Source organism: Phoenix dactylifera, chromosome 8 (genome assembly GCF_051530095.1).
Source record: "Phoenix dactylifera cultivar Ajwa chromosome 8, Ajwa_hap1_PhDact_Kaust_v1.1, whole genome shotgun sequence".
Classification (NCBI taxonomy): Eukaryota; Viridiplantae; Streptophyta; class Magnoliopsida; order Arecales; family Arecaceae; genus Phoenix; species Phoenix dactylifera.
The window spans coordinates 33,321,951-33,342,599 of record NC_143197.1 but is presented as its reverse complement, the minus strand read 5'-3'; the positions used below and the strand labels follow the sequence as shown (position 1 = coordinate 33,342,599).

Genomic DNA, 20,649 nt, shown 5'->3' with positions numbered 1-20,649 from the left:
CAACCCTTTTCCCCTCCCTCACTTAGATACCCAATCCCCATCTCTGCTTCATCTCCTTCTTCCACAAAGATGGGCAGAGCCTCGGCATGTTCTTCTACAATGAATTGCTCCAAGAAGGCAGGAACGGTGGAATGGAGTGAACGAGGAAGGAATTAGAGCAAGGTCAGGGTCCGACCGATTGACCCGGGAACCGAACAGCTTGCCAGCTCGCTATCCAGTCTGATTTTATAAACATTACTCGGAACAAGAGAGAGATGACGAGTCGATCGCTTTTTAGCGACCATCGATCGGAGATCTGGAGAAGATACGTCTCAACTTCTGTAAATTTTGTTGTCTGTGCTAGCCAGATGGCTGCTGGCAAATGGGTTCGTGTACATTGAAACGTCAAGCATCTCCTGTGCTTGGTCGGTGGACAAAAATCGGTTGGATATGGCTGCGACTGCTTTGCAGAAGTGGTTTTCTTGGCTCCACTGCTGTCCGTTACATTGTGCTCACGAGTAGAAGGTGCTCCAACGTAATACGTCCAGGGAACAGAATGCGCCACATAACCCATTTTTTGCGACCTTTTACTTGATTGTTAGCGAGGAATCTACTATAACATGGAATCAGTCGATCACACTCTTTCTCTCTCTCCCCTTCAATAAATATGGTAAGTTGTGTTATTAGATTCATCAATCGCATGAATAGGGCCCTTTATTGAAGTCGGGAGCTTGTACGCCATAGATGCGTGCTCGCGGACTTAAGTTCGTTTTCTTGCAGTATGTGGTGCTTTTTCTTCTGGTATGCGTATGAGCGCAGGAGCAAGAGGGAGAGCAAAGATGGACCAACCCTGAGCCCACGTTGTATCTCGGGCCCGCGAACCTGGTTGATCCCACCCAGACAAGTTAGTTAGCATGGTTGGCAGTGTAAATCCCCGCGAGGCGAGGCCCAATTCGGTCATCCGGCCGCTCTGACCAGGCCGGTCCATTGGCAGATACAGATAGTATCAAGCGACGTCCGCAGGCCCAGCGTCGACGGAGAATTTATGCGATCCGTGGGGTTGGAGCGGAAGAAAGGGATCCGGATTGGCGAGGAGAACGAAGGCTAGCAACGCAACCAGAGAAAAGAAGAAAAAGGGGGGCAAGGGATGGACGTGGTGAAGGCGCAGCAGATATCGGGGCGGGCGATCGAGAAGGTGATCGTGCACCCGCTCGTCCTGCTGAGCATCGTCGACAACTACAACCGGGTGGCTCGCGACACCCGCAAGCGCGTCATCGGCGTCCTTCTCGGCTCCTCTTTCCGTGGCACCGTCGACGTCACCAACAGCTACGCTGGTATTGTTCTCATATATTTCTTCTTACTAACCATGATTATTTTTTGTAATAATTTACCCACCGCCTCTTTCCCAATTCCATCTAAGAAGACTAGGTTTAGGGTTCAAGCATAAAAGATTCGATTTAAATTAAATTTTCCTCTCCTGATTTCAAAGAAAATATGGGTTTTAGGGTTAGGGCTTTGATTTAGGGTTTCTTTTGTGGTCGTTTTATCAATTGGCTGAAGTGGATCGTCCTGACTGTCCGTGCAAGATTTGCAGAATCTCAATCAAGTTTAGGTTATTCTTCTGCTCTAACAATTGGTTCTGACGTTTTAGACATTTTTTGTAAGTTATTTAATGATGTTTCCTGGAGATCTTAGGACTTTACCAGATTAACTTCTACTCAGGGTCAATCATTGGAAATTTTGTTCGTGATGTTTAATAGTCTTGGATATCTGGCCTTCACTGGCTCATGAGCGACTGATTCTTGCACTATATGGGATGAAAGCTTGATTATGGGTGTAATTTGTGTGAAAAGATGATGAAAATTTTCCACATCTGCATTGCGAGGAGTTTGTGGATTTCGAATATGAGCTGTTTGTTGTTTTGTGGCTTACGATTTCGGATATTTAATCACCCCTTAGATGGAATAGAATAATGTGGGAGGGGAGGATGGATGGCAGAGAGTATCTATGCCTCATATAATGTATGATATGGAAAGAGAGATTTAAACATGTTTGAATTTCACTACATGGACGTCACGTACTTTATCTTGTTGGTTCACACACTTTCAATTGAATAAAATCCATTCAGACATTTGGAGGGAGGATGGTCTTCCTTAACTAATGATTTTACTAGAATGTGTTGCTTATAGGGATTATCGAGGTGGGTTTTCTGTGTAAGCGAGGAGACAGGTTTGCATTTATTTTGTATAGCATACATAGGCATGCATATGTGCAACACAATCTTGGCTAATGTGTAACTCGCGAAAAAACAATGTTGGATTTTTTTTATTTATTTATTTGGAATATAATTGTTAGATCGTGCAATTATATTGGATATTTTAGTCATTAGAATGATAGTCAAACATATTCAACAGTGCAAATGCAGTCTTTGAGTCAAGTGATGATCATTTATTATTTAAGCTGGTCAAGTGACTGCAAAATGATATAAAGGTGCTTGAATGGTTAAGCAGACCGAACTGAACTTTTTGAAATTTAAGGTGGTATTACTTAAAGCAATTAACTACAGCATAGCCATTAATGTGTTTAAGAAACTGCGATTATAGCATAAGTTGACCATCAATTTTGATATAGGGCTTGTGTGCTATATGCATTACTTTGCTGACGCTCCATCCAGTTTGCCAGTTTTTGTAATTATTCTCTTGTCTATATTTTTCACTTTCTTATTGGATCAGATGTTTTACCATGCCCCTCTTTTCTTCTAATGTTCATCTATTTTGCTCAAGAAGTTATGGTATTATTTAACTGCTAAATATCTAGACTTTCAAGCAATTGTTTATACTAAAGTTCTTATAGGATGGGTAAAAGTTTGTATTCTGAATTCTTCACTGAATTGTTAATTTGTATTTGTTATTTGTCAGGAAAAAGGTTCCATGCACATTTACTGTCAAACCTTTTTCTTTGAAAAAAAGAAGTCAATGGCCATCCTGTTAAAGGCTTTAAGCTGCGCATTTCGCTTATGCCTCAATGCTGATTTTGCAGTGCCTTTTGAAGAAGATGACAAAGACCCAAGCATCTGGTTTCTTGACCATAACTACCATGAATCAATGTTTGCAATGTTCAAAAGGATTAATGGTGCCCCCCTATATTCCACATTCTGTAATTGATCCTTGTAAAATTTCTTTACTTTACGCTTAAATCTAGACTTACGTTTCTTTCAGCAAGGGAACATGTTGTTGGTTGGTACAGCACAGGCCCAAAACTACGGGAAAATGATTTGGATATTCATGCGTTGTTCAACGAGTAAGATTATAGAACCTTTTTATCTTTTGATTTTTATTTTTTTAGACTTGTATAATTTTTAACTGTCAGACTTTCTAGATTCCTTGTCAGATATCCTGATGTTTTTTTTCCCTTTCTGCACAGAAATGAAATGGTGTTCCTCCATTCATAATTAAAACAATATATAATTACTAATTTCCAGTCTCAACTAATAGTTTAGTTGGAGGATGACAATAGTAAATTTTCTAGTTTGTCACCTGAGTCTAGCCTTCAAAATATTATGTAAAATCTGAGCTAATTCAGTTTTCTCCTTTAGATTTTAATGCTGTCATGCTTTTTGTCTTTCCTGTTAAGATTGACACCCCATAACTGATATCAGGTGCAGTTCTTCCCCTGCAATGGGCTGAGTCATGGTTTATCATATTCCTGATATGATCATTGCATTCAGAAAATCTTTGTAAAGATCAGTATGTAGATATTTAGTTGCATACCAACCATTATCTTTATTCCCTTATTCTCATCCATTATCTTTACAACATTTATTAAGATACTGAACCTCGCACAATTTTCTCTACCATCTTCGCATGTTTTTCTTTTAGTCAACCCCAGATGGATGGTTTCAAGGTTGTGTTTAGATCCTAATGTATAACTGACCTGTGTGGTTGAGTTTCAACTTATGCTTCTGGTTTTCCAGTTATGTTCCCAATCCTGTATTGGTGATTATTGATGTCCAACCTAAAGAGCTGGGAATACCTACCAAAGCATACTATGCTGTTGAAGAGGTGAAAGAGGTAAGCAAACCAGTGTGTTGGAATTTTTCAGGACGCAGGCTTCACTGTATGCTGCATATTGGTGGTGTAGGTACCTTGTTATAATTTTTAAATTGTTTGCAGAATGCCACTCAGAAAAGTCAGAAGGTGTTTGTGCATGTGCCTTCAGAAATTGCTGCTCATGAAGTTGAGGAAATTGGTATGCCTATGCTATGTTTTTTGAACAGGAACCATTGCAACCACCTTCCAAATGTTTCAAATATTATCTTCTCTGTACAGCTTCTGAAGAAAATCTGAATGCCTGCCTTTCTATTTGTTCTTGGAAAGAAACCTTTTATGCTAAATTTTATCTTCTCTGTGTAGCCCTGACTTCACCTTGGATGCATATGATGATTGACATATGACACTTGTTTTATAACTGAATGTATTTATAGGAGTTGAACACTTATTGAGGGATGTGAAGGATACAACCATCAGCACTCTTGCAACAGAGGTAATTTTCTTTATAGAAATGCCTTTGTTCTAGCGGTTTCAGTTTAAAGGTTTTGAAATGCATCTTATACAGTTAGTCTAACCTTCTAATGCTATTATATCTGATACAGGTTACTGGCAAACTTGCAGCTTTGAAGGGGCTGGATGCAAGACTCCGCGAGATTCGTGGTTATCTAGATCTTGTAATTGATGGAAAACTTCCACTAAATCATGAAATTTTGTACCATTTGCAGGTATGCCTTTTTTTGGCTTCTCTCTATCATCCACCTGTTGAGTTCCATTCATCATAGTGCATACATTCACACGTATAATTGTCCTTTTGTGTTATTGCATACATTTACCACATACAAAGTAGGTGATTATTTTTTGATATGGAAAAGGATTATCTCTTCACATGCGTCTTCCATTATCACTGTTTGTAACATATGGAAGCTCCGGCATAACCCAGGCATGTTGTGCAATCACTTACAGTTCAACTAGTGCCTTGATATGTTCAGTAATATTTGTATTGTCAGTTTTCTATGAGAATATTTACTGTTTAAATTTTTGTGAAGTATTTGTTATCTTCTTTTGATAATTGTTTATAAGAAGTCTGTTTGAAGCATACGTATGATGGCTATAGTATGGACCTGTCATCTTCGATTTATTGTTTATACAGATATGAGTACATAACCAAACGTAAGAAAAGACTACCTGTTTAGATGTCGTGCATATTCTTTGTTTCTCCTTTTTACTTTTGTGTTCATTCCTTTATGCAGTCAAGCTGAGAATCTACCCTACGACTAATGTCTGCAAATTCAAGCACTTTGCAGCTTATAATGCTTAGCCATAGATCAATCCCTCCCTCCTCCCTCCAAAAAAAGAAGAAGATTAAAATGAAACTGTTCTGCTTTCTTGTTTACATCTTTTTGGCTCTTACAAAAGTATTTCTACTTGCAGGATGTATTCAATCTACTTCCAAACCTTAATGTTAATGAATTAATCAAGGCATTTGCAGGTAATTCTACTTTTCTATGGACAAATAAGTGGTTAACTTTGTCTCAAATAGTTACTATGTACATGATTTCTTGTACCGGACCATGCTGCCTAGCATGCAACCTTACCATACCAGTAGGTACCGATGCTCTGTTCTGGTACGGGGTGCACCGGCATGTACTTTTTGGTTCTTGGAGTAGGTGGGACAAAGTTAACCACTTATTTGTCTCAACCTTCAAGATTTGCAATCTGGTACCAAGATTGCAAATCTTGATTGCATCCCTCTCAAGATTGCAAATCTTGATTGCATCCCTCTCATGCGAATTTTTGATTGGTTCTATTCTTATCTTTTTGCAGTAAAAACAAATGATATGATGCTGGTTATATACCTTTCTTCCCTCATCCGGAGTGTCATCGCACTTCACAACTTGATAAACAACAAAGTAATTCGTTCTCCCCCTTTTTTATTCTTTGGAGCACGTAGTGCAGTTTTCGGTTGATAATGACCTTTGACTTGGTTAATATGATAAATGCTGTTTAATGTTACATTTGTGACCTCTCTCTCTCTCTCTCTCTCTCTCTCTCTCTCTCTATTGTGCGTGCGCATATCCACCATCCTTTTTCTCAGATTTAATCTGACAATATGATAGATAACATTGTTATCTTGGATGGAACCTAGGATTTTTTTTAGTTACTACTCGTGCAATAAATATCTAAGGGTGGCAATATGTTTAATACCAGATGCTGAACAAGGAACATGAGAAAGCCGAAGACTCCAAGCCCACTGTTGTACCGAGTGCAGCAGGAAGCTAGAAATCATCTACTGGTGTCGTGCTGTGGATGGGTTGAGACGGTGTTTTACGGACAAGCTCGTAGCTTTATATTTTGTGTACTGTTGTTGCACAGAGATGGTGTAATGTCTAACGTCTTTATTGGTTTCATTTGTTTTAGTATTAGACTAAGAGATTTTTTTTGGATAAAGTTTTATATTTTAGTGCTTGATCATTTTACAAATTTTAACTTTGATCCTCTAAAGCTATCTGTCTGCCACCATAATACATGTTGTGTTATAGAGTTCCTATTGCGATTGCCCCAAGCTTACCTGAAATGCTATTTTTGACTGGGGAAGTCCATAGTATATTTTTGCGACCACCGGTTCAAACTTCCAATCAGATGATTTGTAGGTGGGCTGCATCAAGAGTTACAGTTTGCAGCATGTCCGTGATCTAAAAGGCCTAAACTTTGTAAGGATGTACGGTCCTGATGGTAAGCTACAATACACGGTCTACGAAGCTTCTTGGGAGCACCATTTTTTTTTTGTTTAAACATAAACAAGAGAAAAAAATGGCCACATGCCAATCTCAGGAAATACCGGAGTCCAGCTTCCAGGAGCTGCACAAGATGGCCCACAGGCTTCCCCCTGTGGTGTGTTATATCTATTGGGAACGGCATATCAAGATATCATATGATTGCCAGGTGGCTGCATGGAGTGATGCAGCATCTATGTGATCTGTGACATTAATGATGTGAGTTTCTGTAGACTACCTCTTGTTTTTGCGAAGTTCCAACCTCGGATGCCGGTCGGTTTCGCCCCAGCAATAATGCAGAGAAACCGGCAAGGAGCGGCCAGAAACAATAAATAGACCCCAAAGATCCAGATGATATCGTTGTTCTGTTCCGACTGCTGTGGTATGTGCATTTTGAAGTACAAATTGTCGTCGATGGGGCCGCTGCTCGCTCTGTCTCTTTGGGGTCGAGCGAAATCACAGGATTTCAAGTTTCAACTGAAGCTTTATGACATGGTGAATTTTTTTATGAGAATGTGAAGAGGGAGGTATTCCTCTAACTAGTATCTTCGGCTTCATTATATAAGAATGAAGCCCGTGTAATGTAATTGGGCACTACTTTTATTCCGCTTCAATTTTCAAAAATCAAAAAATGAACTAGAGTGAAGAATATATATACTTATGGAATCTTTTTTGCTTTTTTTCCCAATTATTTGTAAAATTTTTAGAATATTTCTTTAGAAATATCCAGAACCCTACTCTTCCTGAACGGATCCTGAAATTATTTATGCGTGGAACGCGAATCAGCTGGCTATAACCGCATGGTTGCAGGATAAATACTTCATGAGACACATCCATGTGGATGTTCCATGGACTATCTCATCCTCAAATAATCAGTGCTCTGTTTTCGAGTGGGACAAGAATCGTGTTCAGCTTAGCGGCAAGCAGCTCTGTGCCTAAGCTGTCCTGCTATATTCGGAGTTTTAACTCAAAAGACAGGAGCAAAATCAGCAAGATTAGGAGTTCCAAAAAAAAAAAAAAATGGTAGTTTCTACTTGACGAAATACAGGTGGTTCTCTTTCCCTCCCTATACTCAAAAAGATACAAAACAAGAAAAGTACTTCTGATGTAAACCAGTTCCAGAGGAAACATAGTGTAAGATATATAAGAAGGCAAGCAGACTGTAATTTTCTATATGAATGCATTGACGAAAGTACTGGTTAAGCAGCAGCGTAGACATGCTTCAGTGCAAAATTTAGCAAGACCTCCTTGATGTGGAGTTGATGAATTTAATGCAGTCTTCAATGGCCTCGCTATGGTGAGAATCTCTTGGAGGAGCAAAACCCTGCGGAATCGCATTCAGAGAAGCTTTAGTTGAAGGTTCCTTTCTAGAGATAAAATGAAGGGCCTTCGCCATGTTGGCTCCAACATGCCGGAAGAATCTTGCCGCTGAGAAACGTGCATTCTCGAGTAGCTGGGAAGTGAAGCCTCTGGGTGCCTGTTTTCTCTGTTTTCCGGAAGCTCTTGGATGAGTTTCTGATGTGAGAGAGGCTGTAGCCCTGTCATAAATATCAGGGCTGAAGCCGGCATGGTTGCTACCTGTTCTCAGCATCTTAGGACGCAAATGACAAGATGGTTTAATTCACATGGGAAGGAATTTAGTGGGAGGATTTATAGAGGAGACGGGAGAAGTGCCAAGAAAATAAAGGGGAGGAGGACAAAAGATAAAGTAGGGGGAAGAGAGAGAAAAGGTGGCCTTGTTGATTCTTCTGAGCGTGGCTGGTGCCTGGTGGTAGGATAGTGATGCTTATGGAGATGAGATGCGCTGTGGTTGTGGACTTGACATGCAGGTGTTTTCTTTCTTTCGAAATGAGGGGGACTAATGGAGTCAGCTTTAATGGAAAGAATAAGAACGGGTGGAACATTTTTGACTCGTCCAACATATTCTTGGAGTATTGCGGTGTGGGGTGGCCGAAGAATCTCCCGCATGAGAGCAAGTGATGAAGAAAACCGTAAGGTTTGAAAGAACGAAAGGGACTCATGACGACGGGGAGAACACAAGGGTGAAGACACTAGATCAAAAGCTCACAGCAGCGGTACTTTTGATGTGTTGGTGTACCTCCTCCGTTGTAACTTTAGGGCCTCTTAGGTGGAATCCATTTCTCTACAGAGGAGAGGTGAAATGGACGGAGCCAAGGAGTCGAGCGCTTTGGGTCCCATCTGTGTGTCCCTAGATTCTTGAAGCACTTCTGCTTCCGAACTATTTGTTGCAGGACTGTTGGTCGGTCCCGTCAAAGTTTACTGACATCGCTCATTTTGTGTTGGTCTTCGTGTTTGACCATGGTATGGCACTCATTCGAGCTCGCTTTAAGGTTTAAACAAACTATGTATGCTGCAATATAACAGGAAAAGTTTCACGCAACGAAATGAAAGGTTCTACAAAAACATTTACCAATTCGCTATGTAATAACCCTACCCTTCTTTCTTTGGCTGCAGTAGTAGCTACAATAAAAGGAGAGAGAGAGAGAGAGCTGCTTGAAGTTGAGCAGAGCAGATGGAACTCCTTTAGATCAGAGAGCATCGCTTACCAATTCGTAGGTTACCATCAACTTTATAGTATAATCCGATAAGAGAAAAAGAAAAATTTCTTCCATCCATTCAACTCAAATTTCTCAAAAAAAAAAAGTAAAAAATTAGTGAGGATAGGGCTTAAATCCTCTTTATTTCATTGATCATGATCAATTGATGATTCAAAAATCGAGGCACATATTCTCTATTTATAATTATAGCAAGGGCCATCTTGCATAATTCATATTGGATTCCTCTTTTTCGAATATGACCAGTTTTCCAAGAATAAATATGACTAATAGATATAAATATAAAAAAATAAAATAGTACAATAAGTAGATCTCAATTTCTACATCAACTTTGCCTTTGGTTATTCCATCTAATTCTTCCTAGATTAGGAGATACATCCAGTCAAATTCTCTCTCGAAAAAAAAAAAAATAGTTAGACCAACCTGTGTCAGACCAAACAATAGAATTTTGGCCTGTTGTAACCCTCTAAAGAGTTGGCTCTGCATCATAGATCTCAAAAGGTTACCTAATTTTTTTAAAAAAAATCATCTCAATCAGATATCATATGATAAAGTTATGGCCTCTAGAAGTTTAACACATGGTTCGACTTTTCGATGTGGTGAATCTTGCTTCTATACTCTATTCAGCAATATCTGTGACAAAAATGCTCCATAGTAAATCTCGTGATTCTCCTGGATCAAAGTTTGTCTTGTTTAGGGGACTTAGCTTTTGCTAAATTAGAACTAAGATGGGAAAATGCTTCCTTCCTCACCTCATGGCCGAACCACTTGGCTTTGCTAGAAGATGATTTTCGGTCGTGCTTTTCTTTATAGATGGTGGATCTTCATCTCTAGATGTCGGAGACAGCTTCGCTACAAGAGTTGCTAATGTTTGTATTGAAGGCATCGTCAATCGAGACATGATCTCGGTAAGTTGGGCATTCTTCACCTCTAGTTGTGCGAGATGCCTCTTCACCTTATTATCTATCGAGGTAAAACTAGCGGACACACTCATTTTTATTCTTTGATGTACTTCAAGCACAGATAAACCTTCTCTCATCTGTTTGTACTAATCCCATGTCTAGTATATATACTAAGCCCCCTTAGACGTAGCGGACCAAAGTTCTCACATCAACTTAATTCGATCAGGAAGAAGAAAGATTCTCTCAACATGCTCAACTCAAATATCTAAATTTAAAATTTAGAGAAAGATAAAACATTTGTGAAAGTAGGGTTAAATTTTTTTTATTGATTATGATCAATTGATAATTCAAAAATTGAGGTACATAGGCTCCATTTATAATAGTAGTGAAATCCATTTTGCACAATTTAGATTGAATTTTTCTTCTAGTTTGAATAGGACTAGTTTTCCAAAAATAAACATAACTAGCAAAAATAAATATAAAAAAAATTAAAATTATACAGAAAGTAGAAATATATATGACAAAGTTATTGCTTTCATAAATTCGGCGTGCAATTCATCTTCCCCATGTGGTGGATTCCGCTTCTGGACCCTATTCATCTCTCTATATAGCGGCGAAAGTACTATCTATCGAGTTTGCTGTTCCTCGGGATTATAAAAAAGAAATTATTGAAATCATATGGTCAAATCTAATCAAAAAGGCTTTCATGCGCAACACATGCATCTAGTGTTCAATAGATTTTCGGATCACCAACAAGCTTTATGTAATTGCTGGAAGCAGTATTAGCTTTTAATTATGGTTGGAAAACATAATTATTAGAATAGTAGTTTATTTTCTGAAAATTTGAATTACTGCTACGTTCTTCTGACATTGACAGCTTCTGGATAAAAAAAGGGGAGTGGAACAAAGAAAGACAAGTTCGGGGATCTTATCTTGTTATCGAATCTTGATGCATGGTTGAACAGAAGTAACGTGGCGTCCGTTAGTGTGGTCCACAACTATCTCACGTGACGGCCCACCTCCCCCCTTCTCCTCCCAGATGATCGGTTGAATAAACCACCTATCCATGGGCCGGATGGGATTCGGGCTATTTGGAGGTACTTATTGATAATAATATAGGGTGTGTCTGACACTTCAGATTATTTGTGGAGTCACGTCTCCATTCCTTTCCATCTGTAGACTTGGCAAGCGCTAATTATGCTTAGTTCGTTGATCGGCTCGGGCCTAGGCTGATAGCTTCGGACTGGGTTCAGATCCTCAAGGTGCATTTTGATACTGAGCTTTGGCTCAGCCCAATTCCTTCTTGACCAAGCTGGGCCTAGGTTTAGTGGAGACACGAACGATCAAAGGGCTCATGGTCCCAATAAACAGAGGCTAATAAAGGACTACGAGTCTGCTCAAGTTTGGCGTATAACATACAGGGTTTAGATTAGGCTCTAGGTAGATGGGTGATACAGGAGGATAACCATACTCAATATATGAGTAGGGTTAGATAGAATCTAGAAGCAAGAACTGCTACATCATCATAGAGCCAAATCACACCGCAAACTTTTAAAAGCTATAATTCGATCACACGATACTCTTTTTTTTTAAAAAAAAAATAGATAATTTTTCGAGATCTACAATACAACATCAATTCCTAAAAGATTAAAATGGGCTAAAATTTAATGATTTAGGCTTCGAAATGGTCTGGTCAAACCAAAAATTTTCTTCCAAAAAAAAAAATAAATGAACAGGCATATCTTCCAATCCAGAAAAAATTAGGCAAAGTTAATATAGGATATAAGATCTATCTTCAGTAAGATTTTAATTTTTTTGTATTTATTTTTTCTAGTCATATTTATTTTTAAAAAGCTTGTTCTATTCGAACTATAAGAAAATTCCGGCCTGAATTGTGCACATGCACACCTTGCTACTATTCTAAATAGAGACTATGTACCTCAATTTTTATCCATCAATTAGTCATCAATGAAAGAAAAAAGGATCTAAATCCTACTTTCACCAAATAATATTTCCATATTTTTAAAATTTTTTCAAGAGATTCATATTGAACGAATTGAGAACATTATTTCTTTTTTCCGATCCGATCAAATCATCCTCCTCCGATGCAGCCAATAGAAACTTCTATTAAGGAAGCCGTCCAAAGACCGAATTCAATCTGTGATGGAGAGAATTTGGGCTAATCCAGCTCTATCTATAGATGTTGCTGGAAATTCCGGACCCGGGGGCCGCCGCGAACCGAGAAGGGGGAGGAGCCTCCGCTGCCGGGACGGTGGGTGGCGGTGCGCCGACGGCTGGCGTCCTCCTGGAGAGTCCTGCAAAAAGCCGGTGGCCGGGCTTTTCCGGCGCCGGCCCTCCGATGCTTAAGTCAGAGGGGGGCTTAACTTTGAAGAAGAGAGAGGGATTGTATGTAGAAGTCCGAAAAAATCCCCTTGGGAGGAAGAGGCCTCCTTTTTATAGGGAGAGTGACAGGGTTACCTGTGATGTGACCTGGCGAATTAATGGGTTACCGTCACTGTCAGGGAGCTGTCACGATTGATCGGACCCGTTGGGGTAGTTGAACCGCCGGCCGTGGTGGGCCTGGGGTCCGTAGATGACAAGTGCATTGATTGCTGAGTGAACCGGTGGTCAGAAAGAGCCGTACGCTTTGATGGTTCAGTGATCCGGAGATCATCTTGAGCCGTGTTCCTTTAATGACTGAGTGCATCGGAGGCCTGAGGGGGTCTCATGCATTAATGATAGGGTGTGCCGAATGCCTGCGGAGATCTTGTGCCTTAATGACTTGGGGATGGTGGCAGATTGAAGTGGAGTCATATATTTAGTTGTCAGATCCTTTGGAGGGTTAGGCGGAGATTGGATATTTGGCCAAGGCATGGGCTCGGCGGGGTTGCCTTTCTGGTCGGCGCTCTCTGGTCTCGGCCTTCTGGTCTCGGCTCTCTGGTCTCGGCTCTCTGGTCTCGGCCTTCTGTGCTCGGCAGCCTTCTGTGCTCGGCCTGCTGTGCTCGGCTCGGCCTATGAGCTCGATCACTTGGAAGAGCCCGATCACTTGATGAGCTCGAGAGCGGAAGAGCTCGATCACTTGGATGAGCTCGAGAGCGGAAGAGCCCGAGCACTTGGATGAGCTCGAAAGCGGAAGAGCCCGAGCGGAAGAGCCCGATCACTTGGATGAGCTCGATCTTGCTGACGGATTTGGGTGCTATAATTGCATGTGGGGTGGTCCATTTTTCCACCAACAATAGAAGTCCATGCATTTTTTAGTTGAACGTTCTAGTCAAGGATTTTGCAGACGAAACACTCGGCCAAGAAATAGATAACCGAAGTTACCGAACATATAACAACATGATAAATTGCACACAAAAGGACATTTCATGCTTTTGGTGCATAAGGTTGGTTTTATTACATTAGATGGAAGCAAATCCTAGTCGAAAAACCAATACAATACAGAATTGTCATTATGCATATGCCACTAGGTGCATTGTCATCAACCAAACATTTCAGCAAAGTCTACCACCCACCAGGGCAATCATCTTTATCCTAAATGGGAGGCGGCTGCAAAATCCAAACGGCAGCGCACAAATCGTTTCCATTTTTGTTTTAAATTTTAATATTATTATTGGAGGGGAGAAGGACACAACTTATTAACTAAACAACTGAAAAGCAGCAGGATTCGCGGTCCTCTCCGGGATGGATTCCGAGTTCCAGCATGCGTGTTTGCTTTGCTCTACCCTCTTTCTATACCTTGAGCACCCAACCATTAGAGTGCAGGGTGGCCTTCGGAGACGTATTGCATGAACTCGTCGTCTTGGAGGAGCGCCGCCATGGTGTCGGGGGCGAGGCAGACCTCCAGGTCCACGCTCCCTCCTCCCTCCCTCCCCGGGAACGCCGAAATCTTGCCGTTGAACTTGTTCGCCCGCCCGCTCCGCACCGCCAGGGGCAGCCCCCACCCGAAGTCGTTCCCCTCGTACATGGGGAACCGGTTCGAGCTCCCCATCGTGATGCCGGCCCCGTCCGGGTTCCCCAGCGGGAAGCACCGCGGCGCGGCCTCCCAGTCCGCCACCACCCGCCGCACCGCCTCGTCGCCGTACGCCGCCACGTTCCGGTGCAGCAGCCGCGCCGTCCAACCCAGCTCGCTCGCGGTCACCTCCCCCACCGCCGCCGTCGTCGGGATGCTCTGGATCGCGTTCCCGAAGTACAGCGGGTCGACCCGCGGCCGAACCCTGTGCCGGCAGTTCACCGCCATCCGGAACGTCGTCGTCGCCTCCGGTGGGAGGTGCTTCCGCGCCCGCGTCACCGACCGCCACAGCTGGGCGCACAGCGATTGGAAGGACGAGATCTCCTCCTCCATCCCCGCCTTCTTCCGGTCGTGGATCTGCTTCCCGTATATCTCGGCGATCGGACCGCCACCTGTCGAAACCCTTTGGGCCTGGCGGTTGGCCCTCGATTTGAGATCTCGGACGGCTTCCCGGCTGAAGTGGAAGACGCGCTCCCGTAGCGGAGCATTCACCGGGAACGTCACCTCCGGGCCGTCGCCGTCCGCGAACCGGAGCACCGAGGTAGAGTCGCCGAAGAAGTTCCGGCGGAAGTCCGGCGACTTGGGGGAGCCGCCGCGGCAGAGCTCGGCCCAGACATTGAAGAAGTTCCAGAAGGAGGTGCCGTCGACGATGGCATGGTTGACGACGCACCCGATGAAGATGGCGCCATCGCCGAGCTCGGTGACCTGGAAGGCGGCGAGGGGCCGGAGGTGGCCCTGGTAGCTGACGGCGCCGTCGAAGGGGAACAAGGACTTGACCGGCAGCGGCACGTCGGATGAGGGGGGAAGGAGGAGGGGGAGGGTGAGGGAGGGGGCGACGGCGTGGGAGAATTCGGCGCCGGCGTCGTTGCAGGAGATGACGATCCGGCCGTCGGGGAGGGTGGAGAGGCGGCCGGCGAGGGCGGGGAGGAGGGAGAGGGCGCGGGAAAGAGAGGACTTGAGGAGGGCGAGGAGAGGAGCGAACGGGATGGGGGGTTGGGAGAAGAAGAGGCCCTTCTGGATGTAGTGGCAGGAGAGCATGGGGAGGTCGGAAACGGAGAGCTTGAGGTCTCCGAGAGTGGACTTGCTGTCAGGATATACGGTGCATTTGGATACAACTGTGACAGCAGCAGCAGAAGACAAGAAGGTGGAGGAGGAATTGGGAGGGTACATGGTGACAGCAGTAGCAGCAGGAGGAGGAGGAGAAGAAGGATCGGGGGAGGGGGGGAGAATGGTGATAGCAGCAGCAGCAGCAGCAGCAGGGTGATTGAGGGAGGAGGAAAGACATAGAGCCATCTCCATCTTCTTGCCTTTCCCCTCTTCTGCTGCTGTCTCTTTGCAGGGAAGAGTAGCTGCCACTTGTTCCGCTCCGCTTTGAAGGAGCTCGTTCGGATGTTGAGAGGGTCTTTATAGGCGAGGAGAGGAGGTCGGGTTCATGCATGTGGAGCCAGCGATACTATTCTCATGTCAGTGGGATATTTCTCCATCCTGGGAATAGGATAGAAGGGATGAGGATATCTGCAAGCATTTAATTGGAGAACTTCATACATGCTCCCTTGCTTGACCGCTATTAATTTCATGTCTAGGCCGGTGTTGCACAGCGTTTACACCCTCTTATTAACCAACATCCAGACATAGTCTAACTCTACATATTTATTTTCAATTAGAGTGAAAATTGCCCCACTATATATAAGGATTGATCAAGCTTGAGTTGAGCTTAATAACAGTTGTGCAAGCTAGGCCAATTTGCAAGGTTTAGAATTTGTTTGAGCTGGGCTTGCTTCTTAAACTAGCCGAGTCCAAATATAGCCCTAGTTCAAGTCCCGCACTTCCACCATATATTTTTCTTCCATTTTGCATTAAGGAACCACTAGTATTGCAGTATTTCCCAAAGATGACGTTGGTGACCCAAATAGAATTACCGAGGTGATTCTTATACCAAGGTAATCTGATCTCCGATGATTTAAGATCACCATATTAGGTTTGTTATGTTCCAACGATGAAAGATTCTCAAGTATCCATGAGTATTCTATAGGAATTCAAGATCATTCACTTTATAATATCAGAACTACCCCTCATATATTGCATAAAAATATATTCAATTAATCATTTAAAATATATTATAATAAATATTAATTCTTATTATAGAATTAATATTTTATTATATTCATAATATTTTATTTTTAATACTAATGATTATTTTGATTAAGAAAATTAATAAGGCAAATAGAAGTAATATATATATTAAATACTTTTATTATATAATATAAAATACAACAATATATTTCTACTATAATTAAAAATATCGGTGAATAATAATAAAATAATAATAGGATTAATAATATATTATATATCATAAACATAATATTTATAATATTAATGTAATATAATATATATAATATTGACATAATATATTAATAGTATATTGATATATTAATTTTTTCAGCGGGACTAAGAGATATTTTTGTTCTCAACTTTCAGCTCAAGATTACTGCTTTGGGACGATCTTAGATTTTCGATCTCAAGGACAAGTATCCCATCGCTGTGTTGGGCGGTGATTCGAGGGGGTGGAGGTAATTTTGGATTATCGCCACGTGGAATTACCGTACGTGGTGCAACCAATTGCGGTGGTCCGATTATCTCTACCTATATCATCCTTGATTTTTGGATGGTCACCCTATTCAAAAAGTTTTCTGAAAGAAGATTGAGATAGGCATGCATCCTAAATCATTAATATAATATCCAGACCATCATTGGTCAGCCGGCCAAGGAACCGGTATTCATCGAGTTCCTTCGTTCATGCATCTGATCCTAAAGAAAAATGATAGAATAAGAATCTCAAACCTACGCTGCAAGAAGGTCAACGGGGACATTAAGAAATAAAGGCGGTCTGTATTCAGGCAATTCCAGTCCCTCTCTCTGCACCGGCGTCGACCATCATCCAGGCTCCAGCAATACAGAATGAGAGGTAAGTGATCACGTCGCGTACTTTGTTCTCTTCTGCTCCGTTGGCCGGTGATGTTTCGCATGACAAACAGATAAACCGCCCAAATCCGCACGCAATTTTTTTTTTGTTTTCTATGGAAATAGGAGGTAGCAGGTTGCTACCCTCCGTTTGTTAATTAAAATAGTGTACAGAATCGCAGAGAAGCCAATGAGTTTACAGGATTGTTACAGGGTGCCGATCGAGGAAGCGCAAAATTAACAACTGTTTGCAGATATGTTCAGTAAGAGACCAACCTACCTCCTAGGATCAGGTCGAAGGATCATCTAGTTGTGATGGCTACATATGTTTGCATAGTTCTCCTGGCCATCGTGTAAGGACGTACTGTACATCTCTAACAACAACAACTACTTCTGAAATCTTGTGAACCCACTGCATCAACGGGCAAGCTTCCACCAGCCTTAATTGTGTGTGTGTGTATATATATATATTTAAAATACTTAGAACTTATTTAACATTGGATAAATTAAAATGAAAGCGTCGTCTAGAATACCAACACCTAACGAGAGTTCGGTTTTGTAGACAATTCAATTGGCACCAGCATGATACGAAAGGCTTTGGAGGATGGATTGGGATTCAGTGCGGTGAAGACGAGACAAGTGCGCCTGCTCCGTCAGCTGTTCCCATTATGTGTGGTGCTTCGTACTGGAGCATCAACAATGAGGCCCATCGGACTCTGACATGCTCGCAGGCATCCAGCTTATATATTATCAGCTGCCGGCCGGCCACGATTTTTTTTTTTTTTTTTTGGTTAAAGCTCGATACTTTCGTGCTCACCCGTCCGATTCCAAGCATGTCCTTTAGTTATAACAAGACTGTCGTGATTCATAAATTAACCGCACGCCAGTACGTAAGCCCAGATATTCAAGACGGCGTGCTAACAAATTGTTGGAAACTAGCGCGGATAGGAAGCAATCAACATTGTCTCAATTTATCTTGATTCCAGTACTATTCCCCCTGTGTACCGTATTTCCCTTGTTCTTCCTCATGAATATACAGCGTTATTAGTATGTACTATCATCGAACAAAGGGTACGTGGAGGAAGGGAATGGCTGGACGCTTGCATGGAAAAAAAGGAACTTCCTTAAATGCCTGAGTCCATCATCGGTCGGCTGCACCGCTACGGTCGATCAGGGTTCGGAAGGATTCTCTCCGGCCATTTTTTTTGTTTGTTTTCTTTCGTTAATGCATACAATCACGACTAACGGCAAAGAAATCCAAAAATCTGGATAGAAGGTCAACGGGGGTCCTGTACTCGCCTCGCCAGTATTAATATTTAACAAAAGATGGGTCTGTATTTGAGCACTCTTCTTTCCCCTGGGTCCGACACCCACCGGCCCTCATTTACAGACCCCCGAAGGTGGCCCAAGTACTGGTGAGACGGTGACGAAGCAAACGGCAATATCTACATGATTATTCCATTCATCTCCTGTCTAGCTAGCAATATTTACAGCCCGGTCGATCAATTAATGTAGCACGTGAAACAAGCTCGTGTGCCACGAAACCATCACATTCATCCACACAAGTCAGGCCATGCATGTAGGGAAAAAGCGACATGCCGAGGACTTCTTCATGGCGACAACCATGTTTGCCTACCATTATCGTACGTGCATGTCCTTATCCACAGTTAACCGCGTGGAACACGGACGCAGATAACGATTTTGTCCCAAACAATGATCGATCAGGACAAGGTCTCTAGAGAATCATAACCATGCTAACGTTCTATCATACGCCATGTCATGTGCTGTTTTAGAGCTGGATCGAGAAAGTTCTGTGAAAATCTCTCCGCCGGAGGAAGAAATATATAGCTATGACTTCTCTTAGAACGGGCGTTAAAAAACAAAAACAAAAGAAAAATGAGAGAGAATTCCTAGCTGCTTTCTGCACTGGTGAAAAGATCACGTACCAGACTGCAGATCTTACCGAAAATGCACAGAATGAAAGTAACACATACATGCGCGCAAACACATTGAACAATGATTCATGATAGTCTCGTCTCAATTATGGAGCTCGGCTCTAATTATTTCTCAAGCATCTCTGCTGTCGATATGAAACATTCCATTCACCTCTTCAGAAAGCTTCGGCAGATGGATCTTTCGTCATGTTCTCTAATCATTCAGAACTTTTATATTTGTTCGCGCACGCACCTCTTTCCGCTCAGTCAAACCTCAATTGCTGAAACTCGGACATTCACTCCACCATACTCAAACTACCCTCCATGTTTCAGCCATCACCCGACATAAAAACTTATCTCTCTCTTAGATCACTGTTTATATTTTTATTTTTATTCCATCACCTCCCAAATGATTCTATAAAATGACCAATAATTTTGATGCTGCTATAGTAATGAAATTATTATAGACAGTCTGACACTGTTGCACATCAAATCACGAACACCCAGACACACACACACACACACGCATAGCTGAGGTTACATGAAGCCACAGGACCGACTTATCATATATTAGACTGGACAAATAGGAATAGAATGTTCAGATGATTTAGTAAAGATCAACAGCAACACACGAAGAGCATAACTTCAAAAACTTACATATGCACATAGCTGAGGTTGAGTCAAACTACAAGACCAACAAAATAATAAATATTAGACTGGACAAATAGGAATAGAATATTCTGATGGTTTAATAAAGATCAATAACAATCCACAAGAAGAATAAAACTTCAGAAACTCAAAAAATTGCCCGATTCATCCAAGTTACTTTCATCTATTAGCGAAAGCAATTCAAGACATTCACTTTATGCTCGAAACTAGATACAACGTTTTTTTTGTTTTTGTTAAGGCAGACGGATTATATATGCCAATATATCCAATAAAATCAGAAAATAAAATATCGCTCAAAACAGTAGGAACAGCTAGAGTGTGGGTCCAAAAAACTTCCTCATGGTACTCCGCCACAAACGAGACCACCCAGCCATATTGTTTGCTTGGTGGTACATATACCTAGCCACCCAAAAAAAGAACCTGCTCGTACTCCTCCGGATGTCAAGCAAGGTACAACATTTTTTATTAGAATTAAACTGCCTTAAAACCAACATTCAAATCCCAACTTTTGCTTAGAGGGACTACGTATTCACAGAAAGGTGGCCTTATGCCGCACTGCCACAGATGCTATTCGGGCACAACAGAAAATGAGACCAAACCAACATTCAGAGCACATACAAATCGTGTCCGGTTCTCCCTACTTGGACATGAAAGTCCCAGCCAAAGAGTCCAACAAGAAATGCAAAATGTGCAACGACTAGTGTGAGACAAACCTAGCAAAAAGGTGCCGATTTATTAGAAGGGGGGCAGGACCAGGGCCCACCACTCACGCATGCATGGCAATATCACCACC

At 42.1% G+C, this 20,649-nt stretch overlaps 2 protein-coding genes across 2 annotated transcripts; one reads left to right on the top strand and one right to left on the bottom strand.

The window, feature by feature from the left end:
• The first annotated feature begins 981 nt into the window (after positions 1-981).
• LOC103704051 (26S proteasome non-ATPase regulatory subunit 7 homolog A) lies at positions 982-6,530 on the top strand. The gene is made up of 10 exons (XM_008787186.6): positions 982-1,313; positions 3,019-3,111; positions 3,198-3,279; positions 3,953-4,049; positions 4,152-4,227; positions 4,463-4,521; positions 4,631-4,753; positions 5,460-5,517; positions 5,853-5,938; positions 6,237-6,530. Exons 1-10 carry the CDS (start codon positions 1,127-1,129, stop codon positions 6,306-6,308), a joined length of 933 nt encoding a protein of 310 aa, XP_008785408.1. The 5' UTR covers positions 982-1,126; the 3' UTR covers positions 6,309-6,530.
• Positions 6,531-13,866: 7,336 nt separating this feature from the next.
• LOC103704052 (putative acetyltransferase At3g50280) lies at positions 13,867-15,666 on the bottom strand. Its single transcript, XM_008787188.6, has one exon. It carries the CDS (start codon positions 15,589-15,591, stop codon positions 14,035-14,037), a length of 1,557 nt encoding a protein of 518 aa, XP_008785410.4. The 5' UTR covers positions 15,592-15,666; the 3' UTR covers positions 13,867-14,034.
• Between the last annotated feature and the right edge of the window lie 4,983 nt (positions 15,667-20,649).